Here is a 27,711-nt window from a genome sequence, read left to right as displayed (position 1 = left end):
GCTTTTTGGACCTTCAAGTTCCTAGCCACAATCAACGTCTATTGTATGAACCTACAGAGCTAAGTTATTTAAAAAAAAAAAAATCTTCATTTGTATTCAGTAGAAGAAAGAAAGTCATACATATCTAGGATGCATGAGGGTGAGTAAATGATGAGAACATTTTCATTTTCAACTATACCCTTTAGTCATTCACTGACTAAAACTTAATGTCGGTTTCCAGGATTAAATAAAAAAAAAAGAAATCCCAGATTTTCAACATGATCCCAGTTTTTTAAATCCCACTGTACACTGACTCAAGATGTCATACTTCGATGGATTTAGGTCTCCATTGTGTCTCATTCTTCAGTAGATCCAACCTTGGATAGCAGCTTTATTGCTGTACATTTATGCATTTGGCAGACGCTTTTATCCAAAGCGACTTACAGTGCACTTATTACAGGGACAATCCCCCTGGAGCAATCTGGAGTTAAGTGTCTTGCTCAAGGACACAATGGTGGTGGCTGTAGGGCTTGAACCAACATCCTTCTGATTACCAGATTACCAGTTATGTGCTTAGACCACTACACCAACCACCACTCCATAGACTCCATAGTGCTCCATAGTAAACAAGCTATAGCCAGAGTTTTGCCAAACAAAACAGCATAAACCATGTAGCCTAAGTTCTTTTATTTTTTTGCAAATGCTTACTGGCTGGCTTAAAATTAAAGACCTTTTTAATAAACAATGAATATAATTCTATAATACAGTAGGCCTATATGCAAATCTGCTACAAGGGACAAAACACATTTATCCGAAATGATCAGTCTGCATACACATTTATGATTATGAGTGAGATAATAAGGAGGTAGTACAGATTTTCCATAGAATTGAGATTCAATATAATTGTCTGAAAAACAAGTCACTAAACTTTGAAATTGTACTGAAAAGAGCTCATTATTCATTAGGACTTCATGTCTTTTATACTATTGTGAATGATCCTGTGAACAGCAGAGGGCACTACTGCTCAATAAGCCAGAAAAGTGTAGTGTAGCGTTCCAATTTGCATACTTAGATGATGCACTAAAATATACATATAATGTACTTTAATGGTGATTGCAAAGTACATTTAGTGTGTATTAAAATAGTGTTAAATAGTACACAGTAGACATACTATCATAAAATCTTAATACCAAACACCACCTTGTTGCATTCTGTATGAATTTGTCATCTAACTACAATCATTACATTAAAATGTATTGTATCTTCACTTTTAGGTTCATACATTTAAAGACTCCATGAAATTGCTTGATGACCGCTGTTTTCTTTACTGTCTTTACATATTATAGCCTTTAGTTTATGTCACAGCCATGACCCAAGATTTTCTACTTGCTTTTACTAGTTCATTGAAAGTGCATTAGTGGGAGTAGATATTCTCATTTCAATAAGCTTTTGGTTGGAATGTAATTTTTATTTATTGCCCTTGAGTGCAAGTTGAGTAATCAGTATTATTGGTCTGTTTTTCTGCAAGGAAAGACTATGAATTTTAAACCTGTTTATCTGCTAAAGGTAATATGGTCAACTTTTAAGAGTGTAGAGTGGCATACTAGTTTTTACAAAATAATACCACATACAATTCAAGATGGACCAGTGGTGGCTCTGGGTTACTGATCGAAAGTTTGGGGGTTCAAGCCCCAGCATTACCAAGATACCACTGTTGGGCAAGGCCCTTAACCCTATCTGCTCCAGGGGTGCTGTTTCATGGCTGACCCTGCGCTCTGACCCCAGCTTAGTTGGGATATGTGAAAACAACTGCATTTTATTGGCTCTGTACCTGTACTCATCAAAATGACAATAAAGTTGAATCTTTTAAATCTTTTTTATCTTTAAGAATTCATCACAATGGGACCAACGTTGCGCTATTAATTATCAATGGTTAAAAAAAAACTACTCATTGTGGAGTCACTAGTTTGCCTTATCAGATGTCTAAAATATCAGACTGTCAGAGTGGAGGTTTGTCTTCATGTACAGGAGATGGACAGAAGGAAGATTAGATGTTGGCTGTAGGACTCTGTAATCTTAATCTGTGTCGCAACTCAGAGCTTTGTCTCTCCATCTCCTCCAGAACAGTTTTGCTCAATGACTGCGGTATTGAAGGACAAGATGTACAGTAAGAGAACAGAACAATACTGTATACAATATGTACATACACAAAGTGGTCCCAACAATTTAAAACAACTAGTGAAAATGCTACTATTGTACAGTATAATTACAATTGTTGCAGTGATGCTTTCATTGTCAGATCAATGCATTGATGCGTTCTTACAACCCACACAAAAATATTATTTTATACCTACATACAGTATAAACTCACCTGATTCTCAGCAAGTGCCTCTTTGGCCATATAATGCTCTCTTTTGATCTTAATTTCCACCTCCTCTGGAATATCTGGCACCATCCAGTCAATAATTCGTCCAATCAGGAGTACAACATGCTGAATGTTTTAAAATACGTTCGGTCTTCAAATGTTGTCAAAACAATCATATGATTATCTACTGTCCTGTATAACAAATCTCTCTTATGATACGCAAGATGTCATTTTGATAAGCAAATTGATATTTATTCTGCTTAAATAAATGAGATTGGGATTTAGATTTGAAAATATACATCTGTAAGTGGCAAGGCATTTTTATTTTATCATATAATGGGCCTACTTAGTGATCTGAATTGAATTTGAAAAGCTCACATAGTATTATTTAGTATTTATATTTTTATAATCTGTACCTCAAATATGATGACAAAACTCAGACGAATGGCCAGCATGTTGAAGTAATCCTGTGTGAGCTGTCCTTTCTCATCTCTCTGGCCTCGATATCTGAGAATGAAAGTATCTGCTACTTTTTTTTTTATAATTCAAATACTCAAATATTATTATACAGTAATACAGACAGAAATGACAGTAAGCAAACAAATGCTTCAGGTATAACATTGAGTCAACTGGTCATTATCAGGTCTTGTATGACCCTGAAGGGGTTTATTTTGCAATAATGACTGGCTGACTGTACATCATCCCACATATTACACTGCTACTAACTAAATGAAGAAGTAAATGGACATAAAATATTGATTTGAGTTTAAATCATATTATTATGTGAGAAGATATATACCATGGAGAGATAATAGAGACGTGAAAGAAGCACATGTAGGAAATGGGTTGGCTGGGACAAAGGTCATATCCAGTTTAGCACTCATAATGCAAAAAATATTTGACCATGACAAATTTAATGAAATACTCCAGGAATATAGGAAACTTTACTGAAGCAACTTTTTGTCTCCACTGCAAAAATGTTGTTGTCATAATGTTCTTACCTCCCTTCAGAGGATTTTGCCACAGGCTTGTCAATCTTCAAATCTTATTGAGTGTTTAACCACAACATGTTTTATTATGCTTATAAATACATTAGTTTAGTTATATTACCATGGCCTGTTCGAATACATGATTCTGAATGGCTGGAATATGTGCGTTAAAACTGTTTAATGCACAGGTGGTTCCAGTCTGTTTTAATCACCGTTCCGTTTTAATGTGCCTACTCTGCTCTCCTCCGTAATGACACATTGCAAGAGTTTTATGCCTCTGTTTAAACAACCTTTAGATGTGAATATAGTCTTAGAGCTGGGATTAATGGTCACATCACAAAACAAAATCATCCAGTCAGTGCCAATTTTAAATGAAATGTGAAGCACTACAAGAAACACAGAAAAAGACACCAGTTTTCATCAGCCATGTATTACTCAACCAACGTGCTTTTTAGGAAAGTATGGAGGGGGAGAGAAGGTAACCGGGACCACAAGATATGTTTTTCGCTGTCCAGATATTTAATTCTTAATTTAATCAATCGTGCAGCCTAAATGGATGCATCACAAACCTGCTGCAGAGGGACTCCTCTAGCCAAGACTTTAGAGGAGGCGACCCCTCTGGTGGCGTGAGCCCCGACAGTGTCGAAAAAGGCACCTTAGGAAGGTAGTCAGGATGAGGATGCAGAATAGCTTTGGCCATACCTCTGGCAAATTCTAAACAGGCCGGCAAAACAGACAGAGCATGTAGATCCCCAGTCCTCTTAAGAGAGGTAATCGCCATAAGAAAGACCATCTAGAGGTTCAAAAGGGGTCTCAACCAGAACCTCAAGGACTATTGCTAAAGTCCCATGAATTAGTTCTGGTCCTAACAGGAGGCCTCAGTCGCATGGCTCCACGAATGAAGCGAGCGAGTAGAGGATGCCTCCCCAAAGGCACCCCGTCCATCAAGGCGTGACAACCCGAAATGGTGGCCACATAAACCCTGAGAGTAATGGGGCATATGCCTGCTGACAGTTTTCCTGCAGAAAGTCCAGAACTGAAACAATTTGGCAGTTAACTGGATCTGCACCATGTGAACTGCACCACTTTTCGAAGACACCCCATTTATTGGTGTAGATTCTTCTGGTAGAGGGAGCCCTAGCACTAAGAATGGTCTCGATAACCTCAGGTGACAGCCCTGTGTCCCTCAGTTGGTACCCTTCAGGGGCCAAACATGAAAGGTTCCACAATTCGGGCCGGGGATGAAATATCGTCCCGTGCGCCTAAGACAGAAGGTCCCTCCTGTCCGGAATCGCCCAAGGCGAGCCGTCGAGGAGAGATATTAGCTCAGAGAACCAGACCGTATCAGTATGATGCAAGACCCTTGCTGGCGAACTCTGGCCAAGACTCCCGGGAGCAGAGAAACCAGGGAAAAATTAATACAGACGCATACAGGACAATGTATGCGCCATCACGTCCAGACCCGGAGGGGGCTGTGTGACTCAGGGAGAAGTAGAGGAGACATTGCGCTATTCATAGAGGCGAAGATGTCCTCTTCTACCCTGTAAAATCTCACCCAGATTTGTTCCACTACCTAGGGGTGGAGTTTCCACTCACCCGTCTGTATTTTCTGTCTGGACAGTAAATCTGCTCCCACATACGGGCATCCAGGGATATAAACTGCCCTGAGTTACAGGGGCTTGCCCTGGGCCCCAAGGAGAATCCGACGTGTCAGAAATTTAGCTGACGTGAACGTGGACCTCCTTGATGGTTTATGTAAGATATTTCCCACCCGCACCAAGACAGCCCGTCAGGGAGGCGTCTGTCGTTAGCAGCCTGCGACGACTAGACGCGCCTAGAGTGGGACCCAAGGTAAGAAACCGGGGTCTGAACCACATAGCAAGGGAATGAAGCATGCGGCGCGTAACCCTTATTAGCCCTAGGGGACTGGCCCTTGGATGAAATCCCCTTGCTTTTAGCCACAGCTGAAACGGTCTCATATGGAGCAGGCCCAAAGGGATCACCGTGGACGCAGACACCATGAGACCCTTGACCTAGCCCGAGTTTGCTCAGGGTGTTCTGAATGGACGTGATACGAACTGTGCCCGCATCGTGATCGAATTCCATATAACCCCCAGATAGGTGATTCCCCGGGTGGGAGAGAGAACGCTCTTTGACGTTGAGTCTCAGACCCGGAGAAACCAGATATCCCTGTGCTGAACTGCCAGTTCTTGGAGCTGCGCTAAGATCAGCCAGTCATCTATGTAATTCAGAATGCGGATGCCCATCCGCGAAGGAGCCAGTGCTGCATCCATGCATTTCGTGAATGTGTGGGGTGATAGGGCTAGGCCGAATGGAAGAACCCGATACTTTGTCCCCGAAAGCAAACCTTAGGAACTTCCTGTGCTGTGGCAGAATTCCAATATGGAAATATGCATCTATGAGATCGATTGTGATCAGCCAATCGTAATGTTGGATCTGAGACATGACCGTCTTGACAGTTAGCATCTTGAACTTGAACACCCTGACCGAGCGGTTCAAGCCTCAAAGATCTAAAATCTTTGGTGGCTTTTCGCCTCCTGGAATCTGAAGAGACCGGAAGGCGAAACTGGGGCATCGAGTGGGAAAACTCTGTCCTCATCCTTGATGCCCGAAAGGTTAAGCCATAAATGCCTCTCCATGCTGACTAAAGCGGACATAGACAGACCAATGGCGCGGGCTGTCTGCTTGGTCGCAGGGAGATATAAATCTGTGGCCCGACGAAGTTCAGAAAAGGCTTCTTCGTCGAGCTTTGCACCCGCACACAGGTCTTTCAGTAGGTCAGCCTGGTACACCTGTAACACGGCCATGGTGTGCAGGGCAGCACAAGCCTGACCTGCCGCTTGATAAGCCCTACCCACTAGCATGGAGGTAGCGCTGCATGGCTTAGTGGGGAGAGCGGGTTTCTTGAGTGATGAAGAGGCGCGCTTCAGCTTACGAGAAGGATCAGCTGGATCTGGGGAGAGAGCGAGCGATAGGGACGGACCCGTCTCTCGCTCCTCAGCCAGATATATAAATATATAAATGTTAACCCTTATTGTTATTATTCCTGTCAAAATTTGCGCTAATAAAATCTGTGACAGTGCGATAATCCACAGCTAGGTGTGCGTTAAACTATTTGAATGTACTTTGCTGAGGCAACCAACCTATGCTTCACTTCATGTTTGCAAACCTAGTCATGGATTATCTTATACTCTTGTTCGCGTGGCCAGTCTAGCTGTAGTCTGGCCACAGCCCGAGTAACCACCTCTAGTAATTTCTCAGCCGCTTTATTATTATGCATGAAATGTACAGAGGTTCAGCGCCCCCCTTGTGAAACAAAGAGGCGCCGAGGCGTGCTTCAGGTTACGAGAAGGATCAGCTGGATCTGGGGAGAGAGCGAGCGATAGGGACGGACCCGTCTCTCGGTCCTCAGCCAGATATATGCGAGAGCCCCACGATGAAAGAGTGGGCGCTGACTTCTGGAAGTAAGCGAGGCGAGCGTGAAGCATTTCGCCCCCGAAAGTAGGTCGCAATGCGCACACTCGCCCTGCCCCAACGCGAGAGCAGCATGCTCTTCCCCCAAACAAACAAAACAAAATTGATGCGTGTCCCTGACATTCATAGAATGTTGACAGGGAAACACGCATCGTTTGCTTTGCTTCTCCGACATTTTTCCACCTTTTTCTTTTCTATTTTATATATATATATATATATATATATATATATATATATATATATATAGAAAGAGGAAAGGAGAAAAGGTTCACTGCACACTGCCTAACAAATTCTAAATCCTAGCAGAGGAAAGAAAGTTACTGACAGGCTTGTATGCTCTGAAGAAAACGGATCTGACGACACGCTGGTGACGTGTCTATTTATAGCCTGGCCACAGGTGCATCTAATAATCTCACCATCCGATGTTCATTGACGTGTTACACACATATTCACAGCTGGTCACAATGCAGGATTGTTCCCAAAAGCGCTTAGAAAAGCGCATCATCATAGTGAAGCTATTTGTAAAGGGAACAATGTTTTCAGTTTTTCCAATTATTCATACAGTTTTTTATTTAATTAATTCAAATAAAGGTGATATTACCACACTACTTTATAGTCCGATTCAGTATGATCAGAACTCTAAATCTTACAACCTCTAGGAAAAGTTAACCCTTATTGTTATTATTCCTGTCAAAATTTGCGCTATAAAAATCTGTGACAGTGCGATAATCCACAGCTAGGTGTGCGTTAAACTATTTGAATGTACTTTGCCGAGGCAACCAACCTACGCTTCACTTCATGTTTGCAAACCTAATCATGGATTATCTTATTCTATTATACAGATATTTTTGATATTTGACATCACTGACATGTTAACTCATCTTGATCGTTAATTGTTCAAATGAGTGCGGCATTGGAGTGTTCTGGCGGATGTGGGCGATGATCATTGAATAAAGACTTACATTTGGGTTTGTTCCTCACACAAAGCTATAATTTGTCTTTGGAAGACTTGGAATTTAGTACATGAAAAAAAATACAATTAATTAATTAAGCAATGAGTAAACAATGACAGAATTTTCAATACATTTAATTACGAATTTGCCTCAGGTAAACAAATTCAATCCTCCTAAATTAGTTGCAACAAAGTGACATTAAACATACGGACCAAAGGTGACGTTTTTTGTGGGGCAGGCAAAGTTTGCAAACATTATGTTTTATTTTAAGGGTCTTTTGCAACTGTATACAAATAACAACAACTTAATCTTTACCTGCATGACATCTGGCTTTGGGTGAAGTTCTCTGGGGCAACTGAAAGGGTAAAGTTAATATAACCACTCATACTGCCCTTGTTGTAGCGGTAGTAGAGGCGTGGCAGGAAATCAGACGTGAAGGCAATCAGGAAAGCCTGGTGAAGAAACCAGAAGTCAAACATGCCTAAACAGAATATACAGCCTCTCGAATTAACTCTACAAAACAAATAACCTGAATGAGTAGCCACAAGAAACAGACATTATGATGACTAGAAATACAGAAGGACATACATTACTAATGACAGACAGGTAGGAGATGAACTGTAGGATCATAAGCCAGATTCCAATGTCTTGTGCTCTCTCTGCAACAGGCCTGCGGTACTCACACACAAACTTCTGGGCATCAAGACGCACTTCCACCCAGTTATTAATCAAGGCAAAGACCGGTGCCAAGGGACAGGCTGCTACAAAGATGGTGATGAATCCAAACTGCAAGACTAATAAGATTAAGATTTATACAATTAGCAGTACAACCAAGTTAAACTGGTCACATTTTAAAAGCCTATTTCAAAGCATACAAAATTAAAGTTTTAGTTAAAATGGCAAAAAAATCTGTAAATTATTTCATTATTGTAATAATTTAAGAATCGACCATTTTGTTTTTGCTGATTTGATAATATAATAAAAACTTTTCCTTGCTTGAAAGTAATTGTATATTTTCCCTGGGCTTTTTAGTTTCCCAGCACTCAAGTTCTGCTTTCAAATTTGCTTCACCATAATGCTTGTGTGTTGTCTGCCAATTTTATATATTTTTTTATTTATTTATTTCAAATCTGAATATTGTGTTCATGGTGAATATGGCCCTGTAAATGATCTGTTTTAACAGTCACACATACTATTTTATTTTCTGTTAGTCTGTCCAATTGCAAATAATTCCAGGGCCTCCCACGCTGTTGATGCACTTCCGGTTGTGCCACAGGAGAATGTAAACACTAGGGATGTCCTAAAAATTGGCACATTATTTTATCGATACCTTTTTAAAGCACTGATATATTAACATCAGCTGACATTTAAATTAGAAGCCTAATTTGTGTGCTTTTAATTCACTGCCAGTTGCATTCCATACAATCTAGTCTGATGTAATAGCTTGGGAGACCACAAGGGGGCGACATAATATTTACTGAAGCCGGTGACGGCATGAACAAGGCATCACACCTACATTAAGAGCTGATGGCAGTCCAAAGTTATGAAGGTTTTTGTACTTCAAGAATTTACAAAATGATATTGATAAGTTTGCAGGTTAGTTTACGAAATTGGTGTAACTGTGCAACCTGTACGATTAGAAATGGCTACATTTAATATGCGATTTCTCTGTATGTAGCATTGAAAAGTTCTTTCATTCAAACTGTCAAACCACAAAAAGACAGACTTGTAACTGAAAATACATTGTGTGGGCTCTATGAAAGATACTTATACACAATATATAATCCAGTAATGACTAGAGTAAATAATCTATGTCCTTTGATAATAATTTGGGTCGAATTTAATGAGAAATTAAATATGCGAACTGAGCTTCGTGGTATTGCAAGCACACAGTGTGTGAAAATAATTAATAAATTTAGAACAGGCCATGCTGTCCACCAGACGGGTCCAGTGCGCAGCCCACTTTAATTAACCCTGCCGCACACACTTTACCAAAGTTGTGTTGATAAATATGTTTGAAATGACAAAAAAAGACTGATATATATTGATAATCATCTGGAAAATCTTCCAATTATCGATACGTGAAAACAGCATAGATCCCAAGCCTTCCCTTTTGAAAATCGAGAGTTCATGGCAAATTTGCCGCAAATTTGTCACTGATAATTTTCAAATTGTCCATTGTTGCCAAAGGTTTGCCGGAGGTTCACCACTACTTCACGAAGATCTGCAAACTTCTGGCTAACATTTGAGATGAATCAAATGCTCATTTGCATGTGAAAATAACAAGCGACAAATTTGCTGCAAATGTGCGGCAAGTCTGCAGCCAGTTTAGATTTTTTGTAAGAGTAGTAAACACATCTGAATTTATGCAAAAATGTCTGAAGAGAGATAGCTCTTGTCAGAGCAAGATGGGGCCGGTGTCAGGGTACTGGAACATTCAGAAGCAACATGTCTTTCCGTGTGATCATGTTGTTGAAAATTGTCACTATTTTTGCAACTCCATTGGTAATGCCAGTGGTAAAGAAATTACACTCTTCAACTATATAAAATCCTTATGCAATATGTTTACTACTGTTTTCAAATATATAAATGATGTTGTCCCCATAATGAATTATATCTTATATTGTACAGTACATAATAGAAGAGACCTTATATTATACAGTACATAATAGAAGAGACCTGAGGACTCACCCATCTCTAAATACTCATCAAACAGCCCCTCATACACCAGCAGCTGATAGTCCGCTACCCATGGCGTGTGCTCTGGCTTCGTGTCTGGTTCATCTATCACTTCTAAACAGAAAGCTGGCTTCAACTTCCTCTTGTGCCACCATGTTTTTAATTTACTGTGGTGAAGAAAGAAAGAGATCATGGCATATCTATTCATACAGTACAATATACTATAATGGGTTAACAAAATCTTGTGGAAGATGCATTAGACAAAGACCTACGGCAAGACAAATTCCTGGATGTTACTGATGACCTGTTTGCCTACCATGATGACCAACATCTCTTGAGCAAGTTCAATGAGACATCCAGAGGAGCCACACTGGACAAAACAAGAATAGAACCACAAATCAAACATGTCAATGGGTTTACAGAGTTATTTTGAGACCCATGCGCAATCTGGACACTTTTCCCACATTTTCTCTGCTGATTGTAGATGAAATTCTGCAGAATTTTGTGGAATGTATTTAAATATGGTAAAATGTGTTAAATGGAGCTTACGGTACAACACTCTTATTGGCTTACCGATATTTTGCCAGTCCGAACATTTTCTTGGATCAATGTCCTTTTTGGTCTTGGAACAACAATTGTATCAAATCAGACTGTAGGTTTATCTTGGGGCTGGGTTTAGGGGCTTGAACAACATTTTTATCAACCAATAATTTCCTTCTGATTTTAGGGGTAGTTTATTGTAAGTTTGGGGTTAGGATAAGGGGTAAGACTTAGTTTCTTTGTCATGAATGTTGTTCAAGAACCAGCAAAAGATATAGATCCAGGTACTATTTGAAGAAAACAGAGTCACCACTCTTATTGGTAGCTGAAATTAGGCAAAATATTTAATAAACAAACGTGCATGCTGCAAGGGGTGGGTAAGTTTAGAACTTGGTGAACAATTGATGGAAATCTTCAGAGCATTCTGCATAAATCTGTAAGACTGCACATTCCATGAATGCTCGGTTATTCCTTCCACAAACAGACAACAACAAAAAAGATTGTGGCCAGTTTTGGTAGGGTTTGTCCAATAAGAATGGAGAACAAGGCAAATAATAAGACACAGGGGATGTACAACCAAACATGTTAACACTCACATCCTCATTTCGGATTCCAAGGAGTGTGTTGTAGCTTCCAGGGTGGCCAACAAACCTGTAGAACAGAATAAACATTAGATGTCTGTTGAGTTTTCATGCATATTTACTCATGCTTACTGCAAATTACCCACCTGCCCTTGAAAAAGGAAATGTAAACAGGAGATGAGTACAAGTTGACAAATTGGAAGATGAAAACCTTGAGGATGAACGCGTCCTCATATTTAGTCTGGGTACGGTGCATTTCTAATAGAAGGAAGTGGATTATATTTTGTTGTGGCATTAAGAAATACATATATTTTAAGTGTAGTTCTGAAATAGCTTACCCCATCTTGTCAGAATTTGGGCAAGGTATTTATAGAGCCGAGACAACAACAGAATAACCAGCAAATTTAGCATTGAACCAGTAAGGCTTGCTATCCTCCCAGCCTATATGGGGAAAATACATCAATGTTAGCTATGTTTTGAAACATGGCAGCTGACATCTAGCTGGTACAAGCTGGGTTAGGTGATTGGCCAATGGGACTACCAGTTGGTGGGGACTTGGCTAAGCTAGACCATCATGGACCAGCAACAAACCATCTACCATGTTACAGAATCAGCATGATAAATTTATGCTGGTATAACCTGGTTTTTCCAGCAGAGTGGGAAAAACCTTGGATCAGTCAGGTTCCCAAAGGCTGGTAGTTACAGGTGGTCCACCACCTTTCCCTGCTGTAAAAGCCAGCATACACTCCAAAAAATATTTTTGCCTATTTTCAAGATGTATCCATTTCAATTAAATAACAAATTTCCATCTAATTAAATTGCCTAATCTTTAACTAACTAAAATTTACAAATCTTAAAAAAATGCAAGTTTTATTTATTACATTTTCTTCAAGACTATTCAATTCAATTGGATGGAAATTTGTTATTAAATTGGATAAATCTTAAAAATAGGCTAAAATATTTTTTGGAGCTAGTCACAAGCATACTGTATGTTTGTTCTGAATGAATGTCCACAAATCTGGATGCAGGTTTGCTGGTGTTTCAACAAGGCTTTTTAACTAGCTTAACCAGCAAGACTTATATTTAAGACTTACTGGTTAACCAGCATTCCCAGAAATAAAAAACCCCCACAAAGATCAACCACCAAGTTTTGCTGGTGAATAACATGGCAGATAATGACCACAGAGATCGTTCCGCCTGCCACGGCTTTGCCCCTTGAGCCTGCCACAGCTTCGCCCATCGAGCCTCCAAAGGCTCTGCCTTCCACGGCTCTAGTCTCTAGTTTGTGGCCACCTCCCAGGCCTCCAGACCCTATCTCGACCCTGTGGTCACCACCCAGGCCTCCTGACACTTTTTCAGCCCTGTGGCCACCAACCAGGCCTCCTGATCCAGTCCCTACCCTGAGGTGGTCTCCTGCCCATCCGCCTGATCTGCTCTGGTCTTCTAGGTCTCTGTCTTGTTCTGACTTGATTCACTGTTGTTTTGCCTTGTGTTTATCCTCTCTCTTCTGTTTTCCCTGGACTACACTTCCTAAAATGCACTGCCCTCATCTCTGCCAGCTGTTTCTGATTGCTCGCTTGTTAGTCCTTGTGTATATAATGCCCTAATTTCTGTTGGGCATGTGGTTGTGTTTTGATCCTGTTTCATGTACGTTTGTTTTAGTTCCTAGTCTTGCCGTATTCCATTGTTTACCCTGTTTTGTACTTTGTCTATTTCTCTATTAAATTCAAGCTGCATTTAGATCCTGCTCTCATGACTTACAGTATTCCTCATTTGTAAGTCACTATGGATAAAAGTGTTTGCAAATGTAAAAGTATATGCAAATATGTCTGATCAAGAGAAGAATACTGTTTCAGTAACTGTCGTTTCACAATCTTTCATCATTATGAAAATCATATTGAAACATGTCCAGGTATGAGAAATTAAAAAAAAACTTACCGAGAATATGAAGTAGGCACTCTCAGACCTGTAGATAATGATGCTTAGAATAGACCGATAGAGGATAATAGCCATTAGGAATATCAAAACAATGGCAATCTGCACGGGACAAGAATAGAATTTAACTTGTGAAAAGCTCTGTGTCACAACAATGTCAATAGTTTGTTGGGATTATTATTATTGAACATTAAACTTTAAACATCGACTTACCATAAGAATGATGACCATATTGCCTGCTAGAGTTCGACTCATTCGTTGACTCTCTGGGAAATAGGGCTCCTCAGCCCCAGTCACAGGATTACGAATCGTCATTGGTGCCAATGCTGTGAATTCTGGCCTTGGCCTCTCCTTAAATAAGAAGTTCATGTAACAAGTGTAGATTTCAGTTGGCAAAGCTTTATATTGTGACCCGTGCTTGTCTATTAACAAAATAGCATCTATACTAGTTTTTCTCAATCCTGGTCCAAGATGACCCCAGCAATGCAGAATTTAGATTTTTCCATTATCTAACACACTTGATTCTATTGATTAGCTCATTACAGGGTTGCAGCAGATTTTTAAAATCAAATTAAAAACTTTTAAAGACCTTTTTTAAGACCTGAGCAAATATAATTTATACCATATCCTCATACAAAACATACCCACACAATCTCAAAATGAATCATGTATTATAGGCTCTTACTTAAACAGGCAGGGGCACACATTCAAAATGGTCTTAATATTGCTTATAAATAAAACAGGGTAAGACAAGTTTCCCACATATATATCACATTAAAATTGGTTTATGTACAGTACAATTATATAAATAAATTCATATTTGAGCTCGACCAATATAGGATTTTGCTGATACAATAATGAGTTGAAAGAAAGGCAGTTCATTTGCCAATAGTTTTTAAAATTGGAAGCCTATATGTAATGTTCTTAGTCTTTCCTTCCTGTGATGGGGAGGGCCAGACAGAGGATACAAGAGTCCAAATGTAATTAAATTCCAGATGCAATTTATGGTGCAACAAAAATACCAATAACCAGGTGGGAAAAAAGAAAAAAAAAAAAAAAATTTAAAGTGCGGAACCTTTAAGATTAAAAGCTGAAATACACCAGGGACTCTTATTTGGAAATGTTTCCACTACTCTGCATCCAGCTGCTCACTCAAACAGATAAGGGAAATAAAATGTGCACACCTGCAATAATCTATAACGTATTACAAACAGACGCAGCACATCTTTCTGCCCCCAAATTTAAGTCCTCTTTAAATGATCATTAAGACTTTGTTGTATCATGTAAGACATTTTAAGACTTGTTAAGGATCTGCGGGAACCCTGACATTAGTACGGTCTCCAAGAACTGAAATGAAAACTGTCAGATAAAACATTTAAAATGTGCAATGATGGAGTAATCCAAGACCAGGATGGAGAACCTCTGATATTTGGCATAGTTCTAACATGAGGGCAAGAAGGCATTACAAGTTTCAACACAGAAGAACATGCTCTATAACTGTAGATAATCCATTAGCACCTATAACCATTTTATGTTCTCTTCACCTCTATCTCTTCAAATTCTGAGCAGTCCCAACGGTGGGCCAATATGGAGCTTGTGCGTTTCCAGTACTCCAGGAAGGTGACGGCCCACAAAGACATGAATATGCTGAAGAACACGGTTCCTCCATTGTCAAATAGCAAGCCTGCCTATTGCAAATTATGAATAATACATTCATGTATAAAATGTGTTAGCAAGATTAATCTGAATTGTAATAAGAAATGTTTGACGAGAACAAAAAGTGGTTTATTTAACATTTTACAAATGCTAAAGAATTTTACACAGCTTTGGTTATCCAATGCTAGCAAAATCATCTATAACTTTAAAGGCTTGGTAAACTTGCAGAGCAGTCACCTTGTAGGTATAGCAGATGCTGGAGAGGTTCCAGTAGCTGCAGATGTTGCAGAGTGGACACATGACAAAGGTGTCTCCACTGGAACAAAGCTGTTCTCTGCGTAAGAGATATCAATACAACCCATGTATGTCAAGATCGAGTGTCAGGATCAAGGCTTGGAAACAATTTTGAAACATAAATCTCAAAATGTGTCTTCTTTTGGTGCTATCAGCCAAGCAGCTGACATCATTCAACAGCATCTCTTATGGCATTGATGGCTCATGTACTTTCGGGGGCCATGTGATTGGCTAGCTAAGCAACTGCCACTGTGATGAACAAGGGTGCTAATGGCGCCAGGTATTATAGACCACCTTGGTTATAAACATTGCAGTTACTAGTTAATGATTATACTCACGCTGGCACATCAGTGACCATCAGCCAGATACCAAACAAAAATATGATGAAACCCACTACTGCTGCTGGTAATAACCAGCCTGTGTAGAAGCCTACAGACAACAAAAAGAGACAGAAAATCACAATTTGTTATCGATTAAAAAGGCAGGCTGATATGGTTAACAAGAAGGGTTATAAACATTCACCACTACCCTAAAGTTCTGTTGTTTGTCAAATTTGTAAATACTATAATGCCATACTATACTATACCATACTATAATGCCAGTAACTACAGCAACTGTTTTTTGAATGTCCAGCCAAATATGGGTTGGCGATATAATCGAAATTTTACGATCATGAGTAATCATGATATGAATCATTTATATTATGATAGCAAAATATGTATCACAATATAGTACATTATTTCTGTAAAATCTATTAAAATTGGTTTATATTAATTAACCATATACCGGTAGTAATGGCTATTTTTGGATAATCAAGTCAGTGAATAAAAAATCCTTATACATGAAAACGACTTCCTCATATATAATTTTCTCTTTATTTAGAACTAGACAAACATATTCAAAGTAAAATGAACAAAGAACAATTTTTAAATAAACCACTGAACTTGGTTTTAAATTAACCTTACCATTATGCTAAATTTCATATTATGCCACACTACAGTCTAATATGTTGTTGACAAATATTATTATTTTAAACTTTTCTCAAGAAACTCAAGAACTTCTCAAAGCAATGCAACAAAGAAAATGGGCATAAGCAAAACATAAGCAGTCCTGGGTAGTAAAGGATTATATGTAATCTAGAAAATCAAATACTTCTATTTAGATTAAATTACATTTGAAAATACTCATCCTCAGATTACAGTTACTTTTTATGGATTGCATGATTACATAATAATCAGGCAAAGGCAGTTATTATGCTAATCAGTATCAGCTTAAAAATCAGAAGTAATCTACCCAGTACTGTACTTAAGTAAAAATATCCATAGAAAATTAACAATTACAGAAAACATAAAAAATTATATTAACACTTCTTGCAAAAATGGTTTGACCAAATTAAAGCTTCGGTAATATTCTGTTGCATGCTTTATTTTGAGGTGGTAAAACAGATTGCTTGTGTTACGAGCAGTGGTGGAAAGAGAATTTTTTTTTTTTTACTTAAGTACAAGTACTGTAACTGAAGAAATAATTTACTTGAGGACAAGTAGAAGTACTAAGAAATATTATGACTCAAGTAAGAGTAAATAAGTAGTTTGATGAAAAAATACTCAAGTAATTACTTTAAAAGTTACTGTATGAAAATTATGTAATATATAATGTATACGCTTCCATTTTTAGAACAAGACATTTTTGTTCTTGAAAGAAATGAATGATTAAATCAAATAATGAATTGCAAATTATTATTACGGTTTGAAATAATTGTTTTAAGTGGTATTTGTTCAATTGGTTCTCTCCCCGTAATGGCAAACATATACTGTTTCACCTATTCCTTACAAAAGCATTCTAAAGTGCTAATTTGGTGCTCAAGAAAATTGTATTATTATTAGAACAATTGAAAATGGTTGAAACATTTTTTTTGTCAAATTTTAGTTTTAAAAATAGGCAAAAAGAAACAGATTTCTCCTGAAATTCTGTTTTGAAAAAAGAATCTGAAAAAGTCAATAACAGTCTCTAGTCTGAGAAACAGACTCCTCATAGGTCCTAAACTAGCAGCTTCCAAATGCCAAAGACCTGCAATTCTGCAAGACGATACTTGGACAAATAGAATATTTTAAGAATACAACATTTATTTAAATAGAAATAGCCATTTGAAACATTCTAAATGTCTCTAAATCTAAACTACATAATGTGCATTGTGACTGAAACACATTCCTATATCTTGTTTATTCTCATTCATGTATGTCCAAGTATTTTGGCTATTAAGTATAATGTACAAAACTAATATAATGCAATATCATAGAGGAGGAAATTTATCTGCTGTGATATTGCAGCAATTATCCAGATATGGAATGAGATTTTAAAAGCAGACAGTTATCAACTTCTATATGCCAACTGAATAACATAAGACAAAATAAAAATTTCACACAGTTTTTAGTGAGATATATGATTGATTCAAAGTGGTTGTTCTGTATATGTATTATTGTATTACAGTTGTAATAATAAAGTCTTATTTAAAATGATGGTTATTTAACATATTGATATATTATTATTAAGTAAATTATAGCATTTGGTTACATTATGTTTTGTGATTTCTCATACCTACTTTATATAACATTGTGCACATTTGGCCTATAGCAGGTAAGGTTTTTCATATAGATAAACAGCAGCACAGGACAGGGAAGTCCTGAGCGAGAGTGTTACTCGCTAGGATGGTTTATTTTGAACAAGAGGGTTGAAAGGTTAAAGAATTTAACACAGGAATACAATATCTCACAGAAATGTTACTGAAATTAACTGCCGGTTGAACTGCGTTGCACCTCACTGATCTCTGCCTACATCATCTTTGTCTATTGATGGACTACACTCTTGAAATTGAATAAATAGACTATCAATTAATTGCCAACAAAAGCCTACATCAGCCTACTAACATAGGACAATGCATCTATGTGAACTTCTGCAGTTAATCCATGATAGACTTCAAAGGCATTAGTCATTAATCTTACAGTTCATACAAAATCTTTGTTTAAACACTGGCCCTTAACACTTACTTAGTTTACAGATTTTTAACTATGACTTGCACTGCATACAAATAACTAATTTGGATTGTATTCATGCTGTTTAGCCAGAGGGGAACTGGCCCCCTTAGTGAGCCTTGTTTATCCCAAGGTTATTTTTCTCCATTAGCCAACATCTTATGGAGATTTTATGCTCGTTTGGAGGAAAATATCACCACCCTCATGGAGAGAGCTCTCGCGGCTGAAGCTACAGAGGTTACTCTCCATCTCTGTAGAGTATATCCGTAAAGCTGCAGGTCCAGACGGCATTCTGGGCCATGTCATCAGAGTGTGCGCGAAACATTTTCAACCTTTCCCTCTCCTTGTCTGTAGTCCCCACATGCTTTAAAACATCCACCATTGTGCCTGTACCAAAGCAATCCAAAATCACTTGCTTAAATGACGCGTCCTGTTGCTCTGACCCACATTATCAGCAAATACTTTGAGAGACTAATCAGAGATTACATCTGCTCTGTCCTGCCCACCTCACTGGACTCACTGCAGTTTGCTTACCGCAACAACCGCTCCACTGATGATGATATTGCAGCTACACTACACACTGCTCTCTCCCACCTGGAAAAAATAAACCCATTTGTGAGAATGCCGTTTGTTGACTACAGCTCAGCATTCAACACCATAGCTTGGTGAGAAACTCCGGGCTCTGGGCTTAAACATTCGCTGTGCAGCTGTATTCTGGACTTCCTGTCAAGCAACCCCCCTCCTCCCCCCTCCCGCTATACAACCTGTACTCAAGATCTGTGAAGATGATGTGTGCCGTGTCTTTCGGAAGCAAAGGTCAAGGAAGGCTTCAGGCCCAGATGGCGTCTCACCAGCATGCCTTCGTTCCTGTGCTAACCAACTGGCCCCCATCTTGATACAGATCTTCAATAGATCATTGGAGCAGTGTGAAGTCCCATGCTGCTTCAAATGCTCAATTATTATCCCTGTCCCTAAGAAACCAAAAGTCACAGGACTTAATGACTACAGACCTGTCACCCTGACGTCTGAGGTCATGAAGTCATTTGAGATAATGGTGTTGGCCCACCTGAAGGACATCACTGGACCCTTTCTAGATCCCCTTCAATTTGTTTATCGAGCAAACAGGTCTGTGGATAATGCAGTCAACATGGGATTGCATCATGTCCTGCAACATCTGGACAGACCGGGGACATACGCAAGGTTACTTTTTGTGGACTTCAGCTCGGCTTTCAACACAATCATCCCAGCTCCGGACTAAGTTAAACCAACTCCCTGTTCCCATGTCTATCTATCAGTGGATTACCAGCTTTCTGACAGATAGGCAGCAGCTTGTGAGGCAGGGAAAATTCACTTCCACCACCTGTACCATCAGCACTGGTGCCCCCAGGGACGTGTGCTCTCCCCACTACTCTTCTCCCTCTACACCAATGATTGCACCACCAAGGATCCCTCTGTCAAGCTCCTGATGTCATTGGCCTCATCCGAGATGATGATGAATCTGCATATAGAAAGGAGGTTGATGGCTGATTGTCTGGTGCAGTCAAAACAACCTGGAGCTGAACACAATCAAAACGGTGGAGATGACTGTGGACTTTACTCTGCATTGGCCTTTTTCCCTCTCTTTTAAATTTTACAGTGTTTTTATTTTTGATAGTACTGCAATGTTATAGGGAATACCCCCTATTTTAATTGTTATTGTTTCCTTCCCCCTGTCCCCTCCCAGATTCAGGAAGGTGGAGATGACCTGCCAGCAGACAGGGCATAAGGCATGCCCTCCCCCAGGGAAAGGGGGTGGTACGTCATGCTGGGGGCTCAACAGCCTGAGAGAACGAGAGAGGAATACACACTCGGCCATCTAGTGCAGTAAAATTAGACTTTTCAAAGTGTGACAGAATCAGAATTACATGTTTACAAAGACAATTCTGTTCATCATAAGATTATAAATACATATAATATTATTTATGAATAATTTGAGTTTTTTATTTTTATTTGAGGGCTCTCTAAAAAATTAGACCAATGTTTTGCAATTACTTCACAGTATGTGTGAATGGTGAGGTTTTAAATGTGAAAACTTATGGGTGGCAGCCCAAAAATCCACAAGAGATTTTGAATAATATCCATTAACTTATTAATGGTACTGTAAGCGATTTGTTTCATGGAAAGATATGCAAAACATATGTCTACTCCCTGGAAGATATCATTTAAATTAGTGCCATGAGATATTTTACCAGTCTCCGTGACAAACAGCAAACCAAAATGTGTCTACTGACCGTAGTCTCTGACACTTTCTACCTGTCGATCATTTTGCGTGTTCTCATAGTGTTGTTGTTGCAGTGAATTATTGAGGCTTAATGCAATATTCTGATTTAAAATGTATCATCTGAGGGCGTTATTTCACTACTGTTGTGTTTGACAACCTTGGGAACATGGTTTGTGCCAGTATCGGAGGGATGTTTTGGAAAGAGGGACCGTGGCTAAATCAACGGCCAGTCTCATGTGTAACGTTGGCTGGCAGGGTGGCAAGCAGATGATGACGATTGTAATGAATGCAGGAGGAGGCAGACGAGGAGTGGGGATCTACACGCAGGTTTATTAATCAAAAGTGAAAACAAAACATGAAAACATCCAGGGAGCACGAACAGGGTGAAACAGGGTAGAACATAGACTTTCTGACATCTACAAACATCAAAACAGTGGGAACAACGAACGACAATGGAATGGAAAACAAACAGGGTTTAAATACACAAGGTAATTTAACTAAACGACAAACAGGTGAAAACAATGAGTGATTGCTGGCAGAGATGAAGGCAGGGAACTATGGGAAATGTAGTGCATGACAGGTGGCAGGTGAAACACGGGGCAGACAACAATCATGACAACGATGAAGTGTAGAACCCAAGTGCAGTTCATTCATTAACATGAACGAGACCAAAACATAAACATGACCTAGACTTGACTTGACTTGACATGACATGGAAACGATGTTACACCAACATTCAATACCTGACCCAGACACAATGGAAACATGAGACTTAAATACATGTACATGGGAAACATAAACCAATGAACAAACAGAACTCTAAACAAGATAACAAGAGAATGAGCATAAACCAATGACATGACAGAACCAATAACAAGACTATGAACCAATAGGAAACAGACACAAAGACCATGAGGGAAACAGGATGATCTCATGACTTGACATGGAAATAGGGAATCACATAACATGACACGAAACTACTTTTCAAAATAAAAGACAAACACAAATCATAAACATGAACACATCTAGACGTGACATCATGGAAGGTAGAATGGCTAAAATCGATTGCAGCACCTTTAATTCAGTCCAATTTGCTGATTTGTTATTAGTATTTAATTAGTATCAATACTTTACTTATTTTATTTTTGCACATCTTCTAATTTCGTATATATGTATTTATGCAACCACCTATTACTGTATATATTGAGAGGTTGGCACATAGTGTGGTGTGGTGAAGTAGTATGCCTGAGCATGCATTTACGGTGTCAATGGGGCTAGCGCAGCCTTTGCCACCGGGTTGCGCGTGTATGGTCGGATGGGTGGTACGCCATATGGAACCTGGGTCACTGAGTATGCATTAACAGTGCCAGTGGAGCTAGTACGTCCTTAGCCACCAGGTTGGTGCATATGGTTGCGTGGAAGGTTTTATGCCGCATGGTGGGTATAGTATAGTATGTGCGGCAGATGCCAACATGATGGAGGCCTTGGGACGTAGGGTAGGATTTCTTTGTGGGGGAGTCAATGAACCTTGTCTGCATGTTAGGATCATTAAAGGAGGGATAACTTGAAAGGATCCTGTTATGCTATATCCTAAAGGATGGAAAGGATCCTGTTTCCAGCAGTGGGGGGTGGCAGGGAGATCACTGCCCCACCACCAGGAAATGATCCAAGATAAATTGGGTGAAACATCTTAAATGGGTGGTTCCCAGCTGATGACCCCACAGCTGGACTGAAGGCACTTGCGGAGGTGCAGCAGACAATAATGCCCAGGATGTGCATATGATTAGCATTAAGACAAAAAAGGCTAATTTGTTTGCTTTTGCCATCTATTCAACTGTAAACGGATATATTTTTTACAATTATATCAGATACAATAATACAGTGTTTATGGTTTTTATGGCTTGGTTATAGAGTGAATATAGGTGTGTAGGCAAGTTCAATCATACCCAACCAGGCAAAGTAGAGGGCTATTTTCTCGCCAAAGTACTCGCGAATGTGATCCAAAGGTTGGTATTTCCTCCAGCAAGTCCATCGAGCCCAGTGATGATGCAGAATCTGTCTCATGGTCAGAGACTTTGGATCTACTGAAGTCTTTGGCATTTCAAATGGACCCTAATTAGACAAAGACAAATCATATGCATTTTATATTGATTTTCTTGGGAAACTTTTTCTACTTATTACTATTTTGACTTTCTGAACATTGCCATTCATATAGAAGCTTGTATTAGCTGTAGGCAGTTAGTGTGAGTATTAATAATGCCTTTAGGTTACAATTATGCTCCCATAAACTTCTATGATAATTCTACCTGTATTTTTACAAACAAAAGTTTACACGTTTCTGAAATGATCAGCTTAGACCAGCATGAATTCCCATCCTGGGTTAGGCTGGTTTACAAAGTTTAGTTATGGTTTGATGCTTGTCTCCCTGGTAGACCAGAATAAACATGCTGTTCCCAATAAAAACATATTATGGTCAGGGATTTTTATACATATAGAACTGTATAGTTGTTGATAGTATCAGGAAATCATGTGGTTGTTAAATAGAATAGAGTCAGGTGGTAGAAGGGGAGGGGTTGAAAATTAAGAAGGACTGATAGCATCAGCCAAAAGGAAAGTTGTTTCAGAGGCATAGACATTTTTCTGGAATATTACAAAGACAAAATATGTTTCTCTTTTGAATAACCTGCACCAATGAGCAGTGCACAATAAGACAAGATACATGTTTTAAGAAAGTAAATATAGGATACATTTTCATATAATGGCTAAATAGTGCTGTACACATATATACTGTAAATGAGAGAGCTGTGTGGGTATAAAGTGTGTTTATTATGTTCACATCTAAGTATCTGTAATGCTATATTCTTACCTCATGTAGTGGAAAAGCAGCAGTCAGAACCTTTTCACTAATAAGCCTGCCAACTCCAACCTCCCCTCTATTCAGTGCTCCAAATGGAGTCCGGGCTAATAACTCATACAGCTTCAAAACAAGAACAGAGAAGTCACAGAATATCAGATCAGTTGCATTATGGAGTGTGGAAAATCTTATGGTCTATAGCAGTGGTTCCCAAACAAAGTGCTGCCAGGACTGGCTAGGGGTGCCATGAAAACTCTGCTCAGTTTAATATTTGAATGGCTTCTCCAGTGGCAGTTCTCCAGCCCACAGTACAATGATTCGCTCAAAGCAGTTCTCCAGCCAACAGTACACTGAACTGAGAACTGTCTGTGAGCCTGCGTATGTCGAGGGTTTCATTAAGGGGAAAATGTTTTCTTTTTAAAAATGTTAAGACTGATTTGATTAAGAGTAGATTAAGACTAGTTTATGAACTTCATATAATTTAGACAGAGAACATTCACGTTTGTACATCATTATCTGTTTTGGGTGCCTTAGGTACAAAACTTTAATGAAGGAAACTTATCCAAGATAAGTTATATCCAATAATTGTTGGATATTAATTGTATTTAACATGCAGGATCACTGATTGAAACACTGATGCCAATAAAACCTTATTATTATAACCTAATTTAATAAAATGTAATAATCAGCAATATGCGCTTACATAGGAAATCAAGTTCAGGCCAAATGCTAAATAATTATGTTGCATTAGCTCATTTGAAATTAGCAAGCCGTAAAAATCACATGTAGTGAACACCATCCATTCAAAATCTAATCAATTTGAACATTTCATAGCAATGTGATATTGTCACTTTTAATGACTGTTGAATATCACTTGGACTTTACACAATATTATCATGTTCTCATCTTAAGCATAAATGTATTAAGTTGATTTCAAGAGTATTGGTTTAGTATTTTCAATAGAGCTGCTTTACATTTTTTTTGTATTAATTAAGGTAAATTGGGGGAAACACTAAACAGGGAAACAGTATAAACAGACAGTTTGCTAAGTTTGTTAACAAGCTCTCCAAACTCACTATCTGATGCCTTTGCGTGGTCTTAAAGAAGGTGTCCTTGTTCTCATGGCCAAGAAACCTAAAAGCAATGTTAAAGATTTGTGTAAGATATGAATTTGTGTATGATTACTGTGATCCTAGGAATATAGTTGTTTATGTACTGTAAGTGTGTGAGCATGTACAGTTATGTTTGGGTCAGACAGGCAACACAGCAAGCATTTTGCATTCGTTTGTGGAAGTGCGTGACCTGTTTGATAAGGAGGTGGTGTACACTATGCAAACACTTATATCATGTCACAGCATACTACATGAGAGGCTCAGATCCTCTTTGTTAAGCAGCCAGGGTTTGCATACTTGTGAACATGTTTACTGGTCACTATTTTCTAACTCACTTCCTCAAAACTAAATGAGAAAATGTTTTCTAACTACAAACCTTGATTTCCAAATTAGGGCTGAGGTACATGTGATTTAAGATCATCTATGTCTACAATGGAAAATATTGTCCCTAGTTTTGGGTATGGAGACCAGCTGCTATATATTTGGAAGAATGGATCAGTACCTCTCTAGTTTATTGGTGCGAAACTGGCAGGTATAGTAGTCTGGTGGAAGGTTGGGCACATCCTGAGCCATTATAATTGGGACGTGCAGTTTATTCAGGATATCCTGGGACCAGTTTGATATTGGAGTTGTCACAACCTGAGAACACCCAACAGAGAGGCATTTGTTAGATACATTTATTAATTGTACGTGTATCATTTGCTTTGTATGTGCATAAAAATTAGGCTTTACCTGCAATGGCACTCGAAGGCTGATCTCTTCAGCGAAATAACACAGAACATTCCAGGGAGCGCTCAGGAGGACATAAGTCGTCTTTGTTTTTCCCTGGACAACCTCTTTCTGAGACACATTCAAAGTGAGGCAGAGACATTATATTACAATGTGTCCCTTCAGTCAGCTTGTCCCTTACATTGAATTCAAAATAAACGTATTAGAATTATCATTCGAAAAGAGTGCTTCCTGCATTAAAGGAACAGTCCTCCAAAAATGAAAATTGTGTATTGTACTCTCATGTCATTACAAAACATTACTTTCTTCTGTGGAACACAAAAAGAGATGTTTTAAAAAATGTTAAAGCTGTATTTTTCCATACAATGAAAGAATAAAGTAATGATACTGTACAGGGACCAGGTTCTGTCAAGCTCCAAAAATGGCAAAAAAATCTTTATAAAAGCACTACTTCATAAAAGTTTATAAAACTCGTGCAATATATATTCCAAGTTTTGTAAAGCCAAATTTAAGTAGTAATTACGTAATCTCTTATGTAATTATGTAATTTCTTTCATGTATGCATATATTCAAACCTGACATGTCAAGTCATGCAAGACTTTAAGTGTTGGGTAAACTGAAGGTGCTGAAGACTACATTGTCAATATTGACTTCAACTTTAAGCAGCCAATTCACAGAGCATGTATTTTAAAGTTCCTTATAGGGAGGTGATCTTTCAATACAGATCTTAAGTGTGCATTTACCATCTCCTGATGAAGGCCAGCAGTTCTGAGTCTGGAAAGAAATTCTGTCCTCCAGTTCCTGTGGATATCACATGAGGAACTGGACAATTCTTTCTCTAATTCAGCAGACTTTAAAGGGTGCACAGACTCCTCCCAAACCAAGACAAAATCTGTCAACAGATCAAAAGTCATGTCTCAATATTTATATTGAAAATTAATCATACAAATAAATTTGTATGAATAAATAAATTGATTATAAACAAAAATATAAAAAATATATATATTTTATATTTTACCGTATATTTAATATATTTTAAATGTCTTATATTTGTTAATGTTTATGTATTATAAAATGTGTTTATTTATACAAAATCTTATTATATATTCACATATTCAAATATAAAATTATAACAAAATATGAATAAATAAATCTCTCAAGATGTCAATAAATGAATAAATGAATGAACGAATTAATCAGTCAATCAATGAATGAATGAATCAATCAGTTTATTTATAGAGCACATTAAAAACACCAGTAGTTGACCACTGTGCTGTACAATCAAGACATATCACCAAAATACATCAATATAGCTATGCTGTACAAACCGCAATAAAAAAGATAAAGAGGTACATATAGCACATATATAAGTTTACACCTTTGGACTGTAAGGACAATCGTAAGCAAAAATACTTTTTTTTAACTTTGATTTCAGTTCTGATTCTGTTGAAATTCATTGAAGGGATATTGGTAAACTATTCCACAGTTTAGGGCTGGTGTCCTGAAAATATATGCTACCTATCAGGATGTGCTACCAATGCTATATTTGCATAGCTTTATGGTTGGGGTTAGGGCTTAGTACAGCTTAGCACCATATCACACTATCTGAAAGTTATGCCATTAGCACATCCTGATAGGTATTATCTGCCTGACAAGATGTGCTACCTAGGGTTTTAACATATATATACTGTTGTAGTACACACTGACAGGTTCTCCTGTGCCTCCGACATTTGCTACCAATGTTTTAACCTTACATATCACTGTTTTTACTGCTGGTAGCACACCCTGAGCAGGTAGCACAGATTGTCAGAACACCGGCAATGGCAAAAGCATGGTCACACTTAGACTTCAGTCTAGACCTAAGAACCATCAGTAATCTCTAATCAGATGACCTTAGACGTCTAACAGATATCAATTAATATTGTGATATTCAATCAATTAATATGTGATATTGATATCACATAATTTCAAGTTTAATTTACTGATATACACATACAAGTATTTTCCTTCATCTTTTATTTCGCATTCTTTATTTAATACTCACCAATGCGGGTGACACCATCACCAAATACGTTTTTGTTTTCTTGAGGTGCCGCACACATCTGCAGATAACATGTAGACATCTCCATTACAACCACACATGAATACAAGAACTGATATGCGCACAAAACTTGAGAACGCTCTTTACAAGGGATTCTAAGGAAAATACTCTAATCAGCATCTTATCAGGAACATTAGGGTGGAGTCATGAAAAGTGAAAG

General features: G+C 38.4%; 1 protein-coding gene across 1 annotated transcript in view; it reads right to left on the bottom strand.

Annotated features, from left to right (window-relative positions):
• Positions 1 to 432: 432 nt before the first annotated feature.
• LOC127630076 (anoctamin-7-like) overlaps positions 433 to 27,711 on the bottom strand; it is a 28,611-nt gene continuing 1,332 nt past the window's right edge. The window contains exons 4-25 of the mRNA XM_052107486.1: positions 27,495 to 27,552; positions 26,194 to 26,342; positions 25,454 to 25,561; positions 25,224 to 25,360; positions 24,686 to 24,743; positions 23,622 to 23,732; positions 22,702 to 22,867; positions 15,805 to 15,895; positions 15,410 to 15,506; positions 15,061 to 15,204; positions 13,730 to 13,867; positions 13,520 to 13,618; positions 11,920 to 12,022; positions 11,728 to 11,839; positions 11,597 to 11,651; positions 10,733 to 10,830; positions 10,473 to 10,627; positions 8,370 to 8,575; positions 8,097 to 8,233; positions 2,761 to 2,851; positions 2,351 to 2,470; positions 433 to 2,119 (exon numbers count right to left, since the gene is read on the bottom strand). Of these exons, the coding sequence (XP_051963446.1) occupies positions 2,027 to 2,119; positions 2,351 to 2,470; positions 2,761 to 2,851; positions 8,097 to 8,233; positions 8,370 to 8,575; positions 10,473 to 10,627; positions 10,733 to 10,830; positions 11,597 to 11,651; positions 11,728 to 11,839; positions 11,920 to 12,022; positions 13,520 to 13,618; positions 13,730 to 13,867; positions 15,061 to 15,204; positions 15,410 to 15,506; positions 15,805 to 15,895; positions 22,702 to 22,867; positions 23,622 to 23,732; positions 24,686 to 24,743; positions 25,224 to 25,360; positions 25,454 to 25,561; positions 26,194 to 26,342; positions 27,495 to 27,552 (2,526 nt within the window). The 3' untranslated portion in view covers positions 433 to 2,026. The remainder of the gene's footprint in view (positions 2,120 to 2,350; positions 2,471 to 2,760; positions 2,852 to 8,096; positions 8,234 to 8,369; positions 8,576 to 10,472; positions 10,628 to 10,732; positions 10,831 to 11,596; positions 11,652 to 11,727; positions 11,840 to 11,919; positions 12,023 to 13,519; positions 13,619 to 13,729; positions 13,868 to 15,060; positions 15,205 to 15,409; positions 15,507 to 15,804; positions 15,896 to 22,701; positions 22,868 to 23,621; positions 23,733 to 24,685; positions 24,744 to 25,223; positions 25,361 to 25,453; positions 25,562 to 26,193; positions 26,343 to 27,494; positions 27,553 to 27,711) is intronic.

Source organism: Xyrauchen texanus, chromosome 36 (assembly GCF_025860055.1).
Source record: "Xyrauchen texanus isolate HMW12.3.18 chromosome 36, RBS_HiC_50CHRs, whole genome shotgun sequence".
NCBI lineage: Eukaryota > Metazoa > Chordata > Actinopteri > Cypriniformes > Catostomidae > Xyrauchen > Xyrauchen texanus.
The sequence above is the reverse complement of the archived record's forward strand: the minus strand, read 5'-3'. Positions and strand labels throughout refer to the sequence as shown.